Source organism: Lissotriton vulgaris, chromosome 11 (assembly GCF_964263255.1).
Source record: "Lissotriton vulgaris chromosome 11, aLisVul1.2, whole genome shotgun sequence".
In the NCBI taxonomy this organism is placed as follows: Eukaryota; Metazoa; Chordata; class Amphibia; order Caudata; family Salamandridae; genus Lissotriton; species Lissotriton vulgaris.
In genome coordinates this window covers 398317445-398332278 of record NC_141699.1, presented here as the reverse complement: position 1 = coordinate 398332278, position 14834 = coordinate 398317445, and the positions used below count along the sequence as shown (strand labels likewise).

General features: G+C 43.7%; 1 protein-coding gene across 1 annotated transcript in view; it reads right to left on the bottom strand.

The window, feature by feature from the left end:
• Nucleotides 1-14834, bottom strand: part of LOC147679864 (poly(ADP-ribose) glycohydrolase-like) — a 471979-nt gene that overhangs the window by 210835 nt on the left and 246310 nt on the right. Inside the window, exon 9 of the mRNA XM_086943423.1 lies at nt 7049-7112. Coding sequence (XP_086799549.1) covers nt 7049-7112 — 64 coding nt within the window. The remainder of the gene's footprint in view (nt 1-7048; nt 7113-14834) is intronic.

Genomic DNA, 14834 nt, shown 5'->3' with positions numbered 1-14834 from the left:
ACAGATTTGTCCAACACCAGCCCAAGACAGGAGTTCAGATCCAATCGGATCAGCGAGTTTGCACCACTATGCATCCGATGCCCACGGCCCGAGTGGCCCAACACCCCAGAGCAAGATCCCCCCCGACGATTATGACCGTTTGTTGTACACACTCAGTCAGCAAATAGTCTCATACACTCAAGAACTGAACTCTAGGCCAATTGTTTGGATAAAAATAGATCGTTGTTTTATTTTAGAACCAACAATAGGTATCAAAATATACTTTCTCAGAATGAGTTACTTGAGTTAAATACTTTTCAAATAGGCAATAGACTTTTGAATATAATAGCTACAGTTGGCAATAGACTTTTGAATACAATAGCTACAGTTGTTGCAATAGGCAACATAATTTCAAACACAATATAGCATTGAGCTCAATGGGAATTTCTAGTTAAATGCAATTAGTTTCTTTATAGATTACTTTTCTAACCACAGGACTGGATCCTAAATTCAGTCCTGGGACATCTCCTGTAAACAATTGAGTAAAAGCATTTTGGTTACAGTTGTGATTTTTAAGGAATATTATTCTATTTTAAAAGTTGACACTTTGAAACTTTTTCACATAGAATCACCAATGTTATCCTATGGGAGGAAATGCACTTAGCAGGTAAGTAATGTTATTGTTACTTTTTCTTACTCAATGTTGGATCCTGGATCCAGCACTGGTGTATCTCCTGTAAACAATTGAAAGAATGTGTTTAAGTCATACAGGCGATTTCTAAGGAATATTTGTAGTTTTAGAAATTGGACACAGAGTTTTTCTGGTGAAAACCAGACAATGGTTTCCTATGGAGAAAAATTGGGTTAACAGTAAATCACGGTTATAGTTACTTTTCAGGTTTAGTGCTGGGCTGAAAGATACAGCACTGGGATCTCTCCTGATAACAGGTGAGTAAATTGGAATTCGTTGTTCGGCCCATCTCCTGCTCTGAAATCTGCAAGCTGAACCCGACATGTCATGCATCCAGCAGCCTTCAAGATTCCCGGGCACCTGCCCTGCCTTCCTATCGCCTGTGCACAACAGATTTGTCCAACACCAGCCCAAGACAGGAGTTCAGATCCAATCGGATCAGCGAGTTTGCACCACTATGCATCCGATGCCCACGGCCCGAGTGGCCCAACACCCCAGAGCAAGATCCCCCCGACGATTATGACCTGTGTTGCAGCATTGGACAACCTCCATCGACCTTCTCCTCAATGCCTGTAACCTCATCCTGAAGTGTTCCCCCCCCCGACCCTGACCGGAACCGGTGAGAAGAACCCGGAACCGGTGTACTAGTGTCTAACAACTCTTCAACTTCATCCTCTAGTCATTGGTTCCCTTCATCCAGTCTTCTGGCTCCAGCCTGCAGTCCTTTTCTGCGACCGACATCCACCATAGGAAATCATTGGGCTCCCGTCACCTCCTGAGCACCCTGCTCCTGGCTGTCCCTGATGGTGTGTACTTGGTGCCAATCTGGAACCCCTTTGCCCTTACCCTAGCCCCAGGAGCTTGACTACCGAGACCAAGAGGCCTGTCAGAGAGCAGCCCCCAAAAGGTGGCTAAAAGAAAGTGGCTCTGTATATACTGGGCCAAAGTAAGGTACAGTGTGCGCAGAGTCCACAGTCCCCAGAGGTTTGGCAGAGGCTAAAGTTAGATATAACCTTACTCTCTAAAGTGGTAGCTTGGTCGAGCAATAAGGCAGTATCAGAGGACAGTGTAAAGCATTTGTTGTACACACTCAGTCAGCAAATAGTCTCATACACTCAAGAACTGAACTCTAGGTTAATTGTTTGGATAAAAATAGATCGTTGTTTTATTTTAGAACCAACAATAGGTATCAAAATATACTTTCTCAGAATGAGTTACTTGAGTTAAATACTTTTCAAATAGGCAATAGACTTTTGAATATAATAGCTACAGTTGGCAATAGACTTTTGAATACAATAGCTACAGTTGTTGCAATAGGCAACATAATTTCAAACACAATATAGCATTGAGCTCAATGGGAATTTCTAGTTAAATGCAATTAGTTTCTTTATAGATTACTTTTCTAACCACAGGACTGGATCCTAAATTCAGTCCTGGGACATCTCCTGTAAACAATTGAGTAAAAGCATTTTGGTTACAGTTGTGATTTTTAAGGAATATTATTTTATTTTAAAAGTTGACACTTTGAAACTTTTTCACATAGAATCACCAATGTTATCCTATGGGAGGAAATGCACTTAGCAGGTAAGTAATGTTATTGTTACTTTTTCTTACTCAATGTTGGATCCTGGATCCAGCACTGGTGTATCTCCTGTAAACAATTGAAAGAATGTGTTTAAGTCATACAGGCGATTTTTAAGGAATATTTGTAGTTTTAGAAATTGGACACAGAGTTTTTCTGGTGAAAACCAGACAATGGTTTCCTATGGAGAAAAATTGGGTTAACAGTAAATCACGGTTATAGTTACTTTTCAGGTTTAGTGCTGGGCTGAAAGATACAGCACTGGGATCTCTCCTGATAACAGGTGAGTAAATTGGAATTCGTTGTTCGGCTGATTTTAGATGAATATTTTAAAGTTTCAAAACTCCACACTTAAAAGAATTTCCAAGAGAAACCAGTCAATGTTACCCTATGGAAGAAAAGTGAGTTATCGGCTTTTGGGTAAGTACTCGACTGGCAGAGTTAAGGTTCTGGACATAGACTCAGGGGTCTCCCAGGGTCAGGTAGGTACAGTTGTTACACCCTCAGCGGCACAGAGGCAGCCGGGTGCAGAGAGAGTAGGCCTAATGTTACCCTATGGAGGATAGGGGGTCTTCGTTGGTGGCTGCTAGCAGGCAGGCCACGCCGCTGTGAGAGCTGGGCTCCTGGTCACTTGCTCTGGGCGAATGGGGAAAGTAGATTAGAACAGAGGTTGCACTCCCAGGGGCGCTTGGGCAGCTAGGTGCAGGGTGCTTTTGAGCCGTCAGGCCCTCAATGTTACTCAATGGGAGACTTGGAAGTTGAACAAAGGCTGCAAGCTCGTGGACGGAGATTCTTCAGGTGCGACCACCACTTCGAGGGGTATGTTGGGATCTTGGAGGATAGGTAGACACCCAGGAGTTGGGCACAGGGGGCCGTGGGACGCCGGGTGCAGGGGTGTCTTTGCACGTCGGGAAATCTTACCCTCAGCTGGTCGTGGTTGGAGGGGTCCCTTATTGTGAGACTGCAGGCGTCGTCAGGATCGTCGAGGATGGTCTTTGGGCACGGGATTCTGGGTCACAGTCGCCGGGGGGACGTCCTCGTGGTCTTTGTCAACTCAGGCACAGGCCGGGCTCGCCGGGTGCAGTGTGTGCTGGATTCGCGGTTCCTGGCAGGCACCAGGTGTTGCTGTTTAAGCAGAACCACTGCTCATGGGAGTCCCAGTCTTTAGATGAGCAAGGCAGGCAGGTCCTCCGGAGTTTTTGTGGTTGCTGTCTGTGGGGGACGCCAGGGTTTAGTAGGTTCAAGGATCAACAGGCCTGTAGGGTTCTGGGGCCAAGTCAGTTTGTGTTGTCCTCTTGTTAGCAGCTGCACAGCAGGTCTTCTTGTTTCTTGTTGTTCTTCTTGTTTTCAAATTGGGATCTGAGAAAGGAATGTGAATGTGAATGTATAGGCATTTATATAGCGCACTACTTACCCGTAGGGTCCCAAGGCGCTTCGACCGCTGCGAAACCCTTCCTGGCTTCCCTGAGAGATGGTCCCTTAATGGGTATCTCCAGGGTGAGACCAGGCATCCCCGGCGGTCTGGTGGGGCCGTTAGTGAAGATGAGGCAAGCTAATGCCCAGAGTTGCCGAGTGTGATCGCTGATCAGAGTGGGCACCGAGGCGAGAGAATTATCGAGTCCGCTGGACCCTGGTCCAGAAACCTGCCGCGCCGGGAATCGAACCCTGGTCCCGGGCCGTCCTCTGCTCTCGGGTCTGCCGCCTCTAACCAGTGAGCCACACACTTCACTAGAGGTATAGCAGAGGCTAAAGGAAGGTTCAGGGTGCCCCTAAATACTAAATGTAGGGGCGGTACAGGTAGGGCAAGGGCAGGGACCAATTGGCCCCTGTCCTGGGGTGAATACACCCCCTATCCTGCTAGTCTCCTTATGGAGGGGGGCCGGAGATTAGCTCTGATTGGGCAGGGCTCCCCATCCTCAAGATGGCGGTAGCCCGGAGTTGTGCTTCACCTCGCCTCTTTCACCTAAGGGGTGGAGTTGGCACAGTTAACAGTTTACCAATCATTTTCTCATTTGCTAAAGTAATCTAAATAATCCTACCAAACCAGTATTTACTGTTTTTTGAAAATTAACATTGTATGAAGAGTTTAACATGCATGCTACAAAGTAAATCTTGGTTCTAGAAATAAAACAACAAAATAACAGCTTTTTATACAAAAAATGTGTTTGGATCCAGTCTTTTCGGTGTCTGACATCATTTCTTGCCTGAGTGTGTACAACAAATGCTCAACACTATCCTCTGATAAGACTGAGTGCTCAACCACACTACCACAAAAGAGAGTAAGGCAGTGCTTAATTTGAGCAGGTGGTTTCCAGTGCTCAGCACCGGCACCTAATTGGTTTCCGGTGCTCGACACCCACACCTAACTGTTCTAACTATGGTGTCGACAGTTTTCGACATGGTGGCGCTGCTCATCTAATTTAGAGATGAGCAGAACCACGGATGTTTATGAATACATCATACATTCAAATAGTGCTAATATCTGCCTCCCAAGCCATCCCTTTAGCTTTGGGGACCTGGAATAATCTGAACTGTCCCATTTACATGCGAGAGAGATGGTAAGTAGTTGTTTTGGCAGCATTGAAAAGGGCGATGGGTGGTGCAAGCTGAAGTGGCCTCCTGGTCAGAGCCCTGGCACTTAACATTTTACAAATTAAGCACTGGAGTAAGGTATTATTTACTTTAGCCTCTGCTATACCTCTGGAGATCCACTGGACTCTGTGCACATGATACCTTACTTTGGCATAGTATATACAGAGCCAGCTTCCTACAAATGAGGTAAAGGCACCTACTACATTTTTATTTGCAGTTGTTGACACCTTCTGTTGCAAGGGGTACCAGATGAAAGATTGGTCACAGTGAAAATGTACACTGGAGCCAAAAAGACCCCAGCAGAAGACTACCATGCTAGGTGAATGTAACAGAGGAAAAATAAAATACTCTGAATAAAATGAAGGGATAGCTAGGCCCGCCACCAAACAGTTGAGACAGCAGGTCATCTTGTGCACCCATGCAAATGGTGTTCTAGACGGAGACCTTTCATTCGCCCGTAGCTAGTTGCAAACACCATCCACATATGCTACTCCATACAGGTCTCCCTCATAGGGTTAGGTAAGTTGCTACATTACAGAAGACTGGAGAGACTTTCCCCAGGGAGAACAGGTAGGCAGGTTTCCCAGCACCAGGGGTGCAGTAAAAATGCCTGTCTCCCTGAACTATAAGCACTGCTATCACCACCACTGGGTCCATCTTGCAGATTAATCACAGAAGTAATTAATATTGAAATCCTATTATAATTGTTATTTTTCATTAAAATTGGATTCATGATATTGTTAAAACTTAAGGTTAGAACCGTTTTTGTCCTCAGGATGGCAGGGATGCATCATTATTTCTTGTATTCCTTTTTGAAAAAAATACTTTAGACTTTCCTTTTTTTTTATGTCTGGCTACAGACAGTCTTAGCTGACTGCTGGCAAGCTAATGAGATCCACGCTAATGACTCACGGCATATCACAGTGAGTAACTGATCCCAATATGTTGTAGTTAAAGTGGCCACAGTTTCTGCTCTCAATTTCAGATACCTGGAATAATGGTACCACCATGTGCCTGCTGTAAATATTACAGGCAATCCAAATGTGCTGGTATTGCTAACGCCTGTTTTTTTTTTTTTTTTTTTTAATCCTGCCTTCGTCTGAGCCCCATACCCTGATCCTGTCCTCCTCCCAGCATTTTTGTTCCCATTTTATTCATCATTTTTTTTTGCGTAAATGTTTTGTTTTCAGATGCTTATTTTCCAAAATAAACATGCCATAATGCAACACTCTGATACCCGGGGAGGAGGAGGCAGAAACCAGCCTCCCTCACTTCTGTGGGATCCTCCTTAGTGGAGCTTTGCTCCGATGAAGAACCATACCATAAAAATGCAAAACACCCTTAGTTAACTTCTATATCATTGAGCTCACTTGAGGAAAAAGACATGCCTGTCCATAAACATTAACAAAGCAAGAAGGCACAACTTTTTCAACCAAACCAATCAACACCTGCCCAAAAAAAGGTAAAATCCATAAATGGGGTAGAGTCAGAAACTCAAATGTGTTAAAGACAGTGTGGCTTATTTGATGGGTCGTGCAAGTGAAGGAAGTTATCTTTGGTTTTGTGTGTTTGTCGATGACAGAATGTGCTGGGTCATGTGTGTTTATGTAACTATCTAGGAGAGTGTATGTGTGCCTGTTTGTCTAGGGAGATGTACCAGGGTATCGGTGTTGTGGTGTGATGTGATGTAGCATGGCATAACTTGCGGTATTCCAGTAAAGACAAATGGAAGCATGGATGGAGAGGGCTGAGGAGGACATATTCGATTGCTCCTGAATGGGACATGTAAATGGAGAAAAAAGGGATGCTCAAAGTACCCAAACTGGAGGTGGAGAGAGTGCTAGAACTGACAGGGCAGCAGACATTTATAGCTAAAGGAAAATGGGTTGGAGACAGGGTAGGGAATAATAACAAGGGGGCGAGTTTGGAAAGCACATAGTGGAACAAGTTGTAGGAATAGGACTGAGCCACTGAACAGGAGCAGGAGCACTGAAAGACAGACTGCATTAAATGAAATGGACATACTAATACTGGAAGACAGACACAGGAGAAATCACAGGAGCGGTGATAGAAGCAAGAGGTATATGAGGACTACCAATGTTAATGATGCATAGTAGAAGTAAACGGGAAAAACGTAAGCAAAGTGCAAGAGGTGGTGAACATGTAATGCTGTGAAAGAGTTCTGTAGACTACCCCTTACTTACTTGCTCCATTTTTTGGGTTCATAAGGCAGCTTCCGCCTCTCGTATGTCACCAACCCTGTGCGCACTAAAACCAAAATATATCAGACCGATTAGGAGACAGGGAAGACATTATTCTTTCTAGTCATAAATGAATACTTTTAATATTTACAATTAGTTTTTAATGTCTGAAATTACTTTTGTATGTGTTTACAAAGGGAAATGAAATGTACAGACTCAAAACATAGTGCTGCAAGGGTCACAATATTACCAAATTACTTACTTGTACCACTGATTTTGAAATACATTGTATTTTATTGTTTTGTCAAATGCAATATTTGTTTTATATTGTGGATGTATCTGTTTAAAACCTTTTCGGGTTAAAAGTATACACTGGTGTTTACAAAAGTATGTCTGTGACTCAACCAGGAACCCCAGAGCAGGTCCTGGTGTCTGCTCCCCTTGCTACCTCGGGTGTTTTGCCAGTAAACGTTTCACTTTCCTTTTTTTTGTCTTTTGCGTGTGCCTTATTGCATTTTGTTGTAATATTATGTCTGTACTGTGACTTTGTTTGACACTTTTTTGTTTATTTGCTGCTATTTGTGTTCCACTGCCATGCGCTTGCTTCCCGCAGAGTCTCCCTCCCACTGGCCCCACCCACCATCTCCCAGCAACCCTACCATCTCTGAGGACCTACTAAGTGCTCACAGCACCAAAGAAAAGCCTGTCTGCACCCGTAGGCGCCTGGACCGTGCCCAGCACCAGAAACCCTGGCCGTCCTGTCACCCACAAAAAGTACGCCGCAGAGCTCTGAGCCCTGATCCCTGGACCCCAGACGCGGCAACAACAACAGCTGTAATGCATCTCCTCGATCAACGGTAGGACCTTTTTAGCTGATGCCACTGCCTCTTTGCCTGCAACTCAGGACCACAGGCGCTCACTGAAACCCTCGCCATACCCACCTCACCGACAATAACATCCCCAGAACTATTCCACTGCCTCCATGACCACCCTGACCCCCAAAGTTATCTTCATCACAGAAACATGGCTCAACCCCTCTTCCACTCCTGACATCGCCACAGCGACACCCAACGGCTACAAGATGATATCACAAGACCACACCAACAAACACAGAGGAGGCATTGCCATAATCCACAAACAAACCATCTGTTGCACCTCCAAAGACGGCACCACAACAATCATGGAACACCGTGACTTCCAACTGCAAACCAATAGTAATACCACATCAGGGGCACCCTCGCCTACAGACCCCTAGGACCACGCCCTGGCTTCTGCAGCAACATCCCCAAATGTATTGCCCCACTCTCCATTGACCCCAAGCACTACATCTTTCTCTGTGACCTCAACTCCCACCTCATCGACTCCAAAGACACAAACTCCACCAACCTTCTGGAAAGCATGAGCAACATTGGCCTCACTCAACTGGTCACCAACCCCACACAGAGCAGGACACAGGCTTGAACCAATCGTCTCTCCCAGCGACAGAGCCTAGGAACGACCATGCCATCGTCCATGTCACCATCGCAGGATCAACAAAAATTGAGCGGAAGGTTCCCCTGGTTTACTTAAACACAGGTAGGGGAAGAGTGCTGCAATTAGAAAAGGTGGACCTGTGGTTTTTGTGGTGGACTCTATCTGATCAGGAGTCCTAGCTAGACCATACCAATATTAACACAAAACCTATTGACTGGGGGTCTTTACAGTAATAACCACACTTGAAAACATCAAGCACTATCCCAGCACTATCCCAGGTTAAACAATGTAATTAAAATTGTAAACATTTACAAACAAAACAGGTAAACACACCAGTGGAATAAAAAGTATTCACAAAATTTATTAAAATACCTCCCTCTAGGGGTTACATTCTAGATAAAAAACATTAAAAATAATCACATACAAAAAAGGGGTCAAAGTACAAAGGGTCGACGCTGCGTTTCGGTGTGAGTTTCTAATATTTACACCTTCTTCAGGACACTTTGACAGTTTCTTAAGTAATCTACAAATTTAAAAACATCGTTTTAGATACTTTTACTTTTAACACATTATCATGCTTCTAACATTTGAACATCCTAACTGGTGTATCTAAAAACATATCACTCATTACTACCTGTTGTTCTAGGGATGTGCTTATTGAAAAACTATTTTCATTCACTTTGGATTGACAAACCAACATTAGCATTTTTCACATAGAAGTTTGGAGTGCCCTACTCTATAAGTGAATTCTATGCAAGTTAATAAAAATATATACCTGATGTTATTCTCTTTTGGACATTGAGAGAGACTTCAAAATCAATTAGAATCGTCTGTGCCTTCACTTTTGCTCAATGGCCTTAATGAGAGAAGAAAAATATTGGAAATAATTTATAAAAGGCATTTTTATTTAATTTGCGCCTGGTGCACCTATTTTTATGTCATGCATATTACCTGGTTTCAATTGTGATGCACGGTGAAGAACAACAGAGGAGCCACCGGAATTCTCAGAATAAATATAGGGGACTGCCTCAGGTCCTTTTTAACTTTAGGATCAAACAGCTGTATTATTCACATTCACCGCTGTGTTCTTTGGTTGGGGGTTTATGATAAAACTTGTTAGGGTAAAGTGAACGTGTTGAGATGGACCAATGCAAACATATGTGCCACTAGTGTTTTTTATACTTTTTGTCTGTAAGTTGGCAAGAGTGCAATCGAATATAAACGGATGCCATACTTTTGGACAAAACTGATTAAACTGACTACTCACTCCGTATTTTAATAGCCTCATTATCTTTGTAGATTATAAACCAAAGAACAAGGAGAGTTCCCTTTCGTTGTAATTAATGTATCAAATGCTGGCACAGTGCGGTTGCGGCAAAGGCCTTTATAGGCTATTCCTGACTATTCTGGAGTTTTACAAATATTACACAAAGGCCCTGAAAACGATCGGCAAATTTAAGGAGAAACGCTCGCATTCACTCATTCACTTACCAATTGCTAGTGAGTCGGCCTCCCTGCTCCTCCGTGTTCCGCGTCATCCGGGTAAATAATTCACCGGATGCGGGACTGGGTTAAATACTCGCACTTCCGAGGATAACCCGGAAGTAGACTGTTGGCGATGTAATTTTATCCAAAATATATCGCGTTACATATAATAATGCGCTTCAATTTTTGAACATGACCTGGGAATAGAGATTCACATCTGGAGTTCTGCTTTTTAATTACAAGCTATATTTAATTACGATTTTGTCGAGCATACATGACCCGGAAATACAATTCATGCGGGCGCGCTCGTATTTTATCAGCGTTTAAATTGCTGTTCGCCCTTGTTGAAATTAGATAGATTAGTGGGAAATAAGGATATGGATGTCTTTTTGTGCTTAATAATATACGTGTGTACAGAGTTTATGGTCGACGCGCATATAATTCTTAAAGTATGGCGGCCATTTTGGATTGGGTTGGATTCACCTTTCTTTTTAGTTTTTCATTCTATGTTATCATTTTTGGTCTACACAACATGCATTTATAAGAAAAAACAATTATTAAGACCACGGTTCATTGAAATACATATTGTGGCATTTGTGAAATACACTACCCAATGTTACATCATTTTTATGTATTATATATACACATCTTCTAATGTCTGATACAACTGTACAAATAATTTCAATAATTTAGAGAAACATTAAGGCACAACATGCATTTATAAGAAAAAACAATTATTAAGACCACGATTCATTGAAATACATATTGTGGCATTTGTGAAATACACTACCCAATGTTACATCATCTTTATGTATTATATATACCCATCGCAGGATCCCCATGCACCACCACCAGACCTTCCACCTCTTGCCAACGCAGCTGGAACAAAGTGACAAAGACCCAATCAACATGCGCCCTCCACTCCACACAGCCAGACTCTGCAACGAACTACGAAAAGGCCGCCTAGACTTTTTCCACCTAGATCACCAACTGCGCCAACAGAATCACCCCCATCAAGCCAGCCAAGACCAGCAGATCCACTAAACAAGCAAGCTGGTATACACCAGAACTCAGAACATCGAAAAGCAACTGCAAACGGCTTGAAAGAAGAAGGCGCACAAGCTGAGATCCCACAGATCGAGTCCTCTTCAAGTCAGCCTTTAGAAAATACCACCAACCTCTAAAATACATTGAAAGAGGCACCCTGGCAGACTGCATCAAAGCAAGCTCTAACCGCAGGAAGGGACTCTTCACCATCATCAGAGACTTCTCCTGCCCATAAGCCACAGAGAACACAATCCCCCCCCCCTTCCCAGGAACTCTGCGACACCCTAGCAGACTACTTCTACAACAAGGTATCCACCATCTACAGTAACTTCAAACCCCAACCCACCGACCTCTACAACAACCTCACACCAACTGATGCCACTCACAACCATCCGCTCACCGCATGGTAACAGCTCACCACTCAGAGCACTATAGCTATCATGAAATCCATTCACTCTGGAGCACCCACGGACCTGTGCCACCACCTCAGAGAAGAGAAATCAGCAGTGAACTACCCTCCATTCTCAACACATCCATCACAGCGGCAACCTTCCCAGAGGAATGGAAACACGCAGAGGTGAGAGCCTCTCCTCAAGAAATCCTCCACCGACTCCAGTGAACTCACAAACTACCATCCATCTCTCAGCTCCCTTTCCCCAAGAAAGTCCTTGAGAAGGTAATCAACCGTCAATTCACCAAACACCTGGATTGGGACAACCTGCTGAAGACCTCCCAATCTGGTTTCCACTTCAACCACAGCATCGAGACCACCCGAAGAGCTGCCAACAAGAAAATCAAAACCCTCCTGGACCGGGGAAAACAGCGGCCCTGATCCTCCTTGACCTCTAAGCAGCGTTCGATACCATATCCCACCACACACTCAACAAGAGACTCCACCATTTTGAAATCCAGGGAGACACCATCAAATGGATCACACTCTTCTTTACAGGACGAACCCAGAGAATGCGCCTTCACTTCGGAACCTAACAGCACAATCTGCAGCATCCCTCAATGTTAATCCCTCAGCCCCACCCTTTTTAACACGACACCCCTGGCCAACATTGTCTGAACTCATGGCCTCAACATCATATCTTTTGCAGATGACACCCAGCTCATCTTCTCGCTCACTGAAGACCCCTTCATCACTAAAACCAACTTAGACATCTGATTGATGAGTGTCGCCGACTGGATAAAGAACAACTGCCTGAAGCTAGACACTGACAAGACAGAAGTGCTGATTTTTGGGAACACCACCTCTCCGTGTAATGACACCTAGTGGCCCCCTGAACTCGGCCCTACACCGACATACCACACCTGAAACCTTTACATCCTGGACAGCAAACTCTCCATGAAATGCCAGATCAGCAGTCTCCTCCGCCTGCTTCCACAACTGCTGCATGCTCCAAAAGATCTTCAGATGGCTCCCCGTCAGCACCAGGAAAAGCTTCACTCAAGCCCTAGTCACCAGTCGGCAGACTATGGGAAAGCACTCTACGCAGCAATCACCTTTCAACTCCTAAAGAGACTCCAGACAATATAGAACTCAGCTGCCAGACTTATCTCTTACCTTCTCAAACAGATCACATCACTTCCCACCTAAGGAATCTCCACTGGCTCCCTATCCAGAAAAGATGGCAATTCAAGAAGCTAATACATGCCTACATGACCAAGGACCAGCATACTTAAACCATAGCCTGAACTTTCACCATCCCTCCAGGCATCTGCGCTCGCCTACCTCACCCTAGCACAAACTTCCCACATTTGCCGAAGCTACAGCGGAGGAAGATCCTTATCCTGTCTCCTGGAACGACCTTCACCTCTGAACATCATCCTAGCTCTCGGAATTCAGAAAGGGATAAGCTGCGCTCTACAAATCCGAGTTGATTGATTGAGAATCTCCTGATTCTGCATCTTTTTTTGCCTTCTTTTGTCTACCCTCCGGATAAGCTCAGATACCCTCAAACAGCTAGCTTACCTCTGTTGTAGAAGTGCAGTGCATGGCATTTGCATCTGTTTAATAGATAAAACACTTTAAATTCAGTGATGCAAGAAAGGAAAACTTTCTTTTTCAACACAGAACTTTAAGATTCACATGCTTTGCTGTGGGTTTGCGAACAATGCCCATCCTTTGAATGTCATCTGCCACTTTGGAATCTCTCCGTGGGAAGCAAATCCAAAAAAACAAGGTTTTGCAAAGTTTGCCACAATAGACTTTGTTGCTGACTTACATGACTTTACCAATTGTATGTTACCTCGTAGTGCAGCAGTATCTTCCCTTTTACCCATGGAGTGTGCTAAAGGCATACATATGTATGCCAATCAAAATCTTAGTTAAGGTTTAGTTATGGGACACAACAGCAGCTAACAGATGTAGATTTCATAGCGCATAGTAAAAGATCAGGAACAGTGGACTAAAGATCTGAATTTTGCAATGCAATAAAATAAGAAAGGCAACAAGCAGATGAAGACTTGTTGTCAATAACTGTGGTTTCAGGATGAGACGTTGCAAAGCAATAGCTGACTTAAAGCCTCAGTTAGAAATTCTCAGAAAACACCTGTTATTCACTGGCATGCAGAGCTAACATGAATGAAATAAGAACTGCTACCTTCCCTTAAAGATATCTATCTACATTTTTATAGAGCACCAGTAAGGTATTGGCATACTGCACATATAACAGAACCATTGAAATCCTGAATATTTCTTGCAGAGAACAGGAACTAACAGCAGACATTTATGAAATATCACACACTACAAGGAGCGCCCACTGTTCTAAACCGTATTTGGTGTTTTCCATGAAAAATAGTATGATTTAGCTGAATATTTTCAGATTGTTCAGATGTAACTAAACAGACCTTAAGAAGACCATACTGTAAGAGTTCAGAAGCTAAATTCTAAGTTCCAGAATTTGATGGAAGAATCCAGCGTACCACGACAGAGTTCAGATGCACTGATGAAGCAGTTTTAAATATGGGAACATGAATAGCTGTATTCAGAGCACCGGGGCTGCCTCATTCACACCTCTGCATCACTCGTCTATAGCACAACATATCAAATTAGTGGAAAATATTGAAGAGTTTACACAAATTTTTTCACCTTTCACCTGTCAATAGACAGAAAATGTCCTAGACATATCGTTTATGAACACCTAAACATACAGCTTTGGCATAAATTGATTACATTTGATCCAACCAGTGCTACAAAAGGATTTTCCACTTCTATTAAGAATTGTTTGTCCTCATTTGTGGCATTCTTTGAGGTTTCAACCCAGGTCATAAGCAAGCTTGATTTTCTTCTCTTGAGAGGTACTCCTACTGCAGCAATACCATTCGCTAAAGTGTCCATCAGTATATTCCTGGTGTACTCCAGACAGCTTTCAGGAGCGCATAATTCTTCTTTATAATGGAGTACATCCCTGTGGCGGGGTTGGTCTGGATAAACACAATCATTTTCGTAACTGCAATATGAGATCCCAGAGAGACACTTCCTACTACACGGCGCGCTCACAGCATCAATACGGTGAAGATGGAGCACTAGTTCATCTGAACCCACGATCCACACGAGGTTGCATTGCATATGTGTGATTTTTGGATGGCGACATGCCCTTCACTGTTATATAGGGCATTCCTGGGTCAGGCACAGACCACCCTTCGGTTGCTCCAAGGAAGTTGGGCATTGGACCTAGGGACACCTATTAGTGATACAGACCGGACCAAAATATTAACACATAACCACACGTGCCACGTTACCCACAATTTAAACTCATACTGTATTACCTCCTTTACA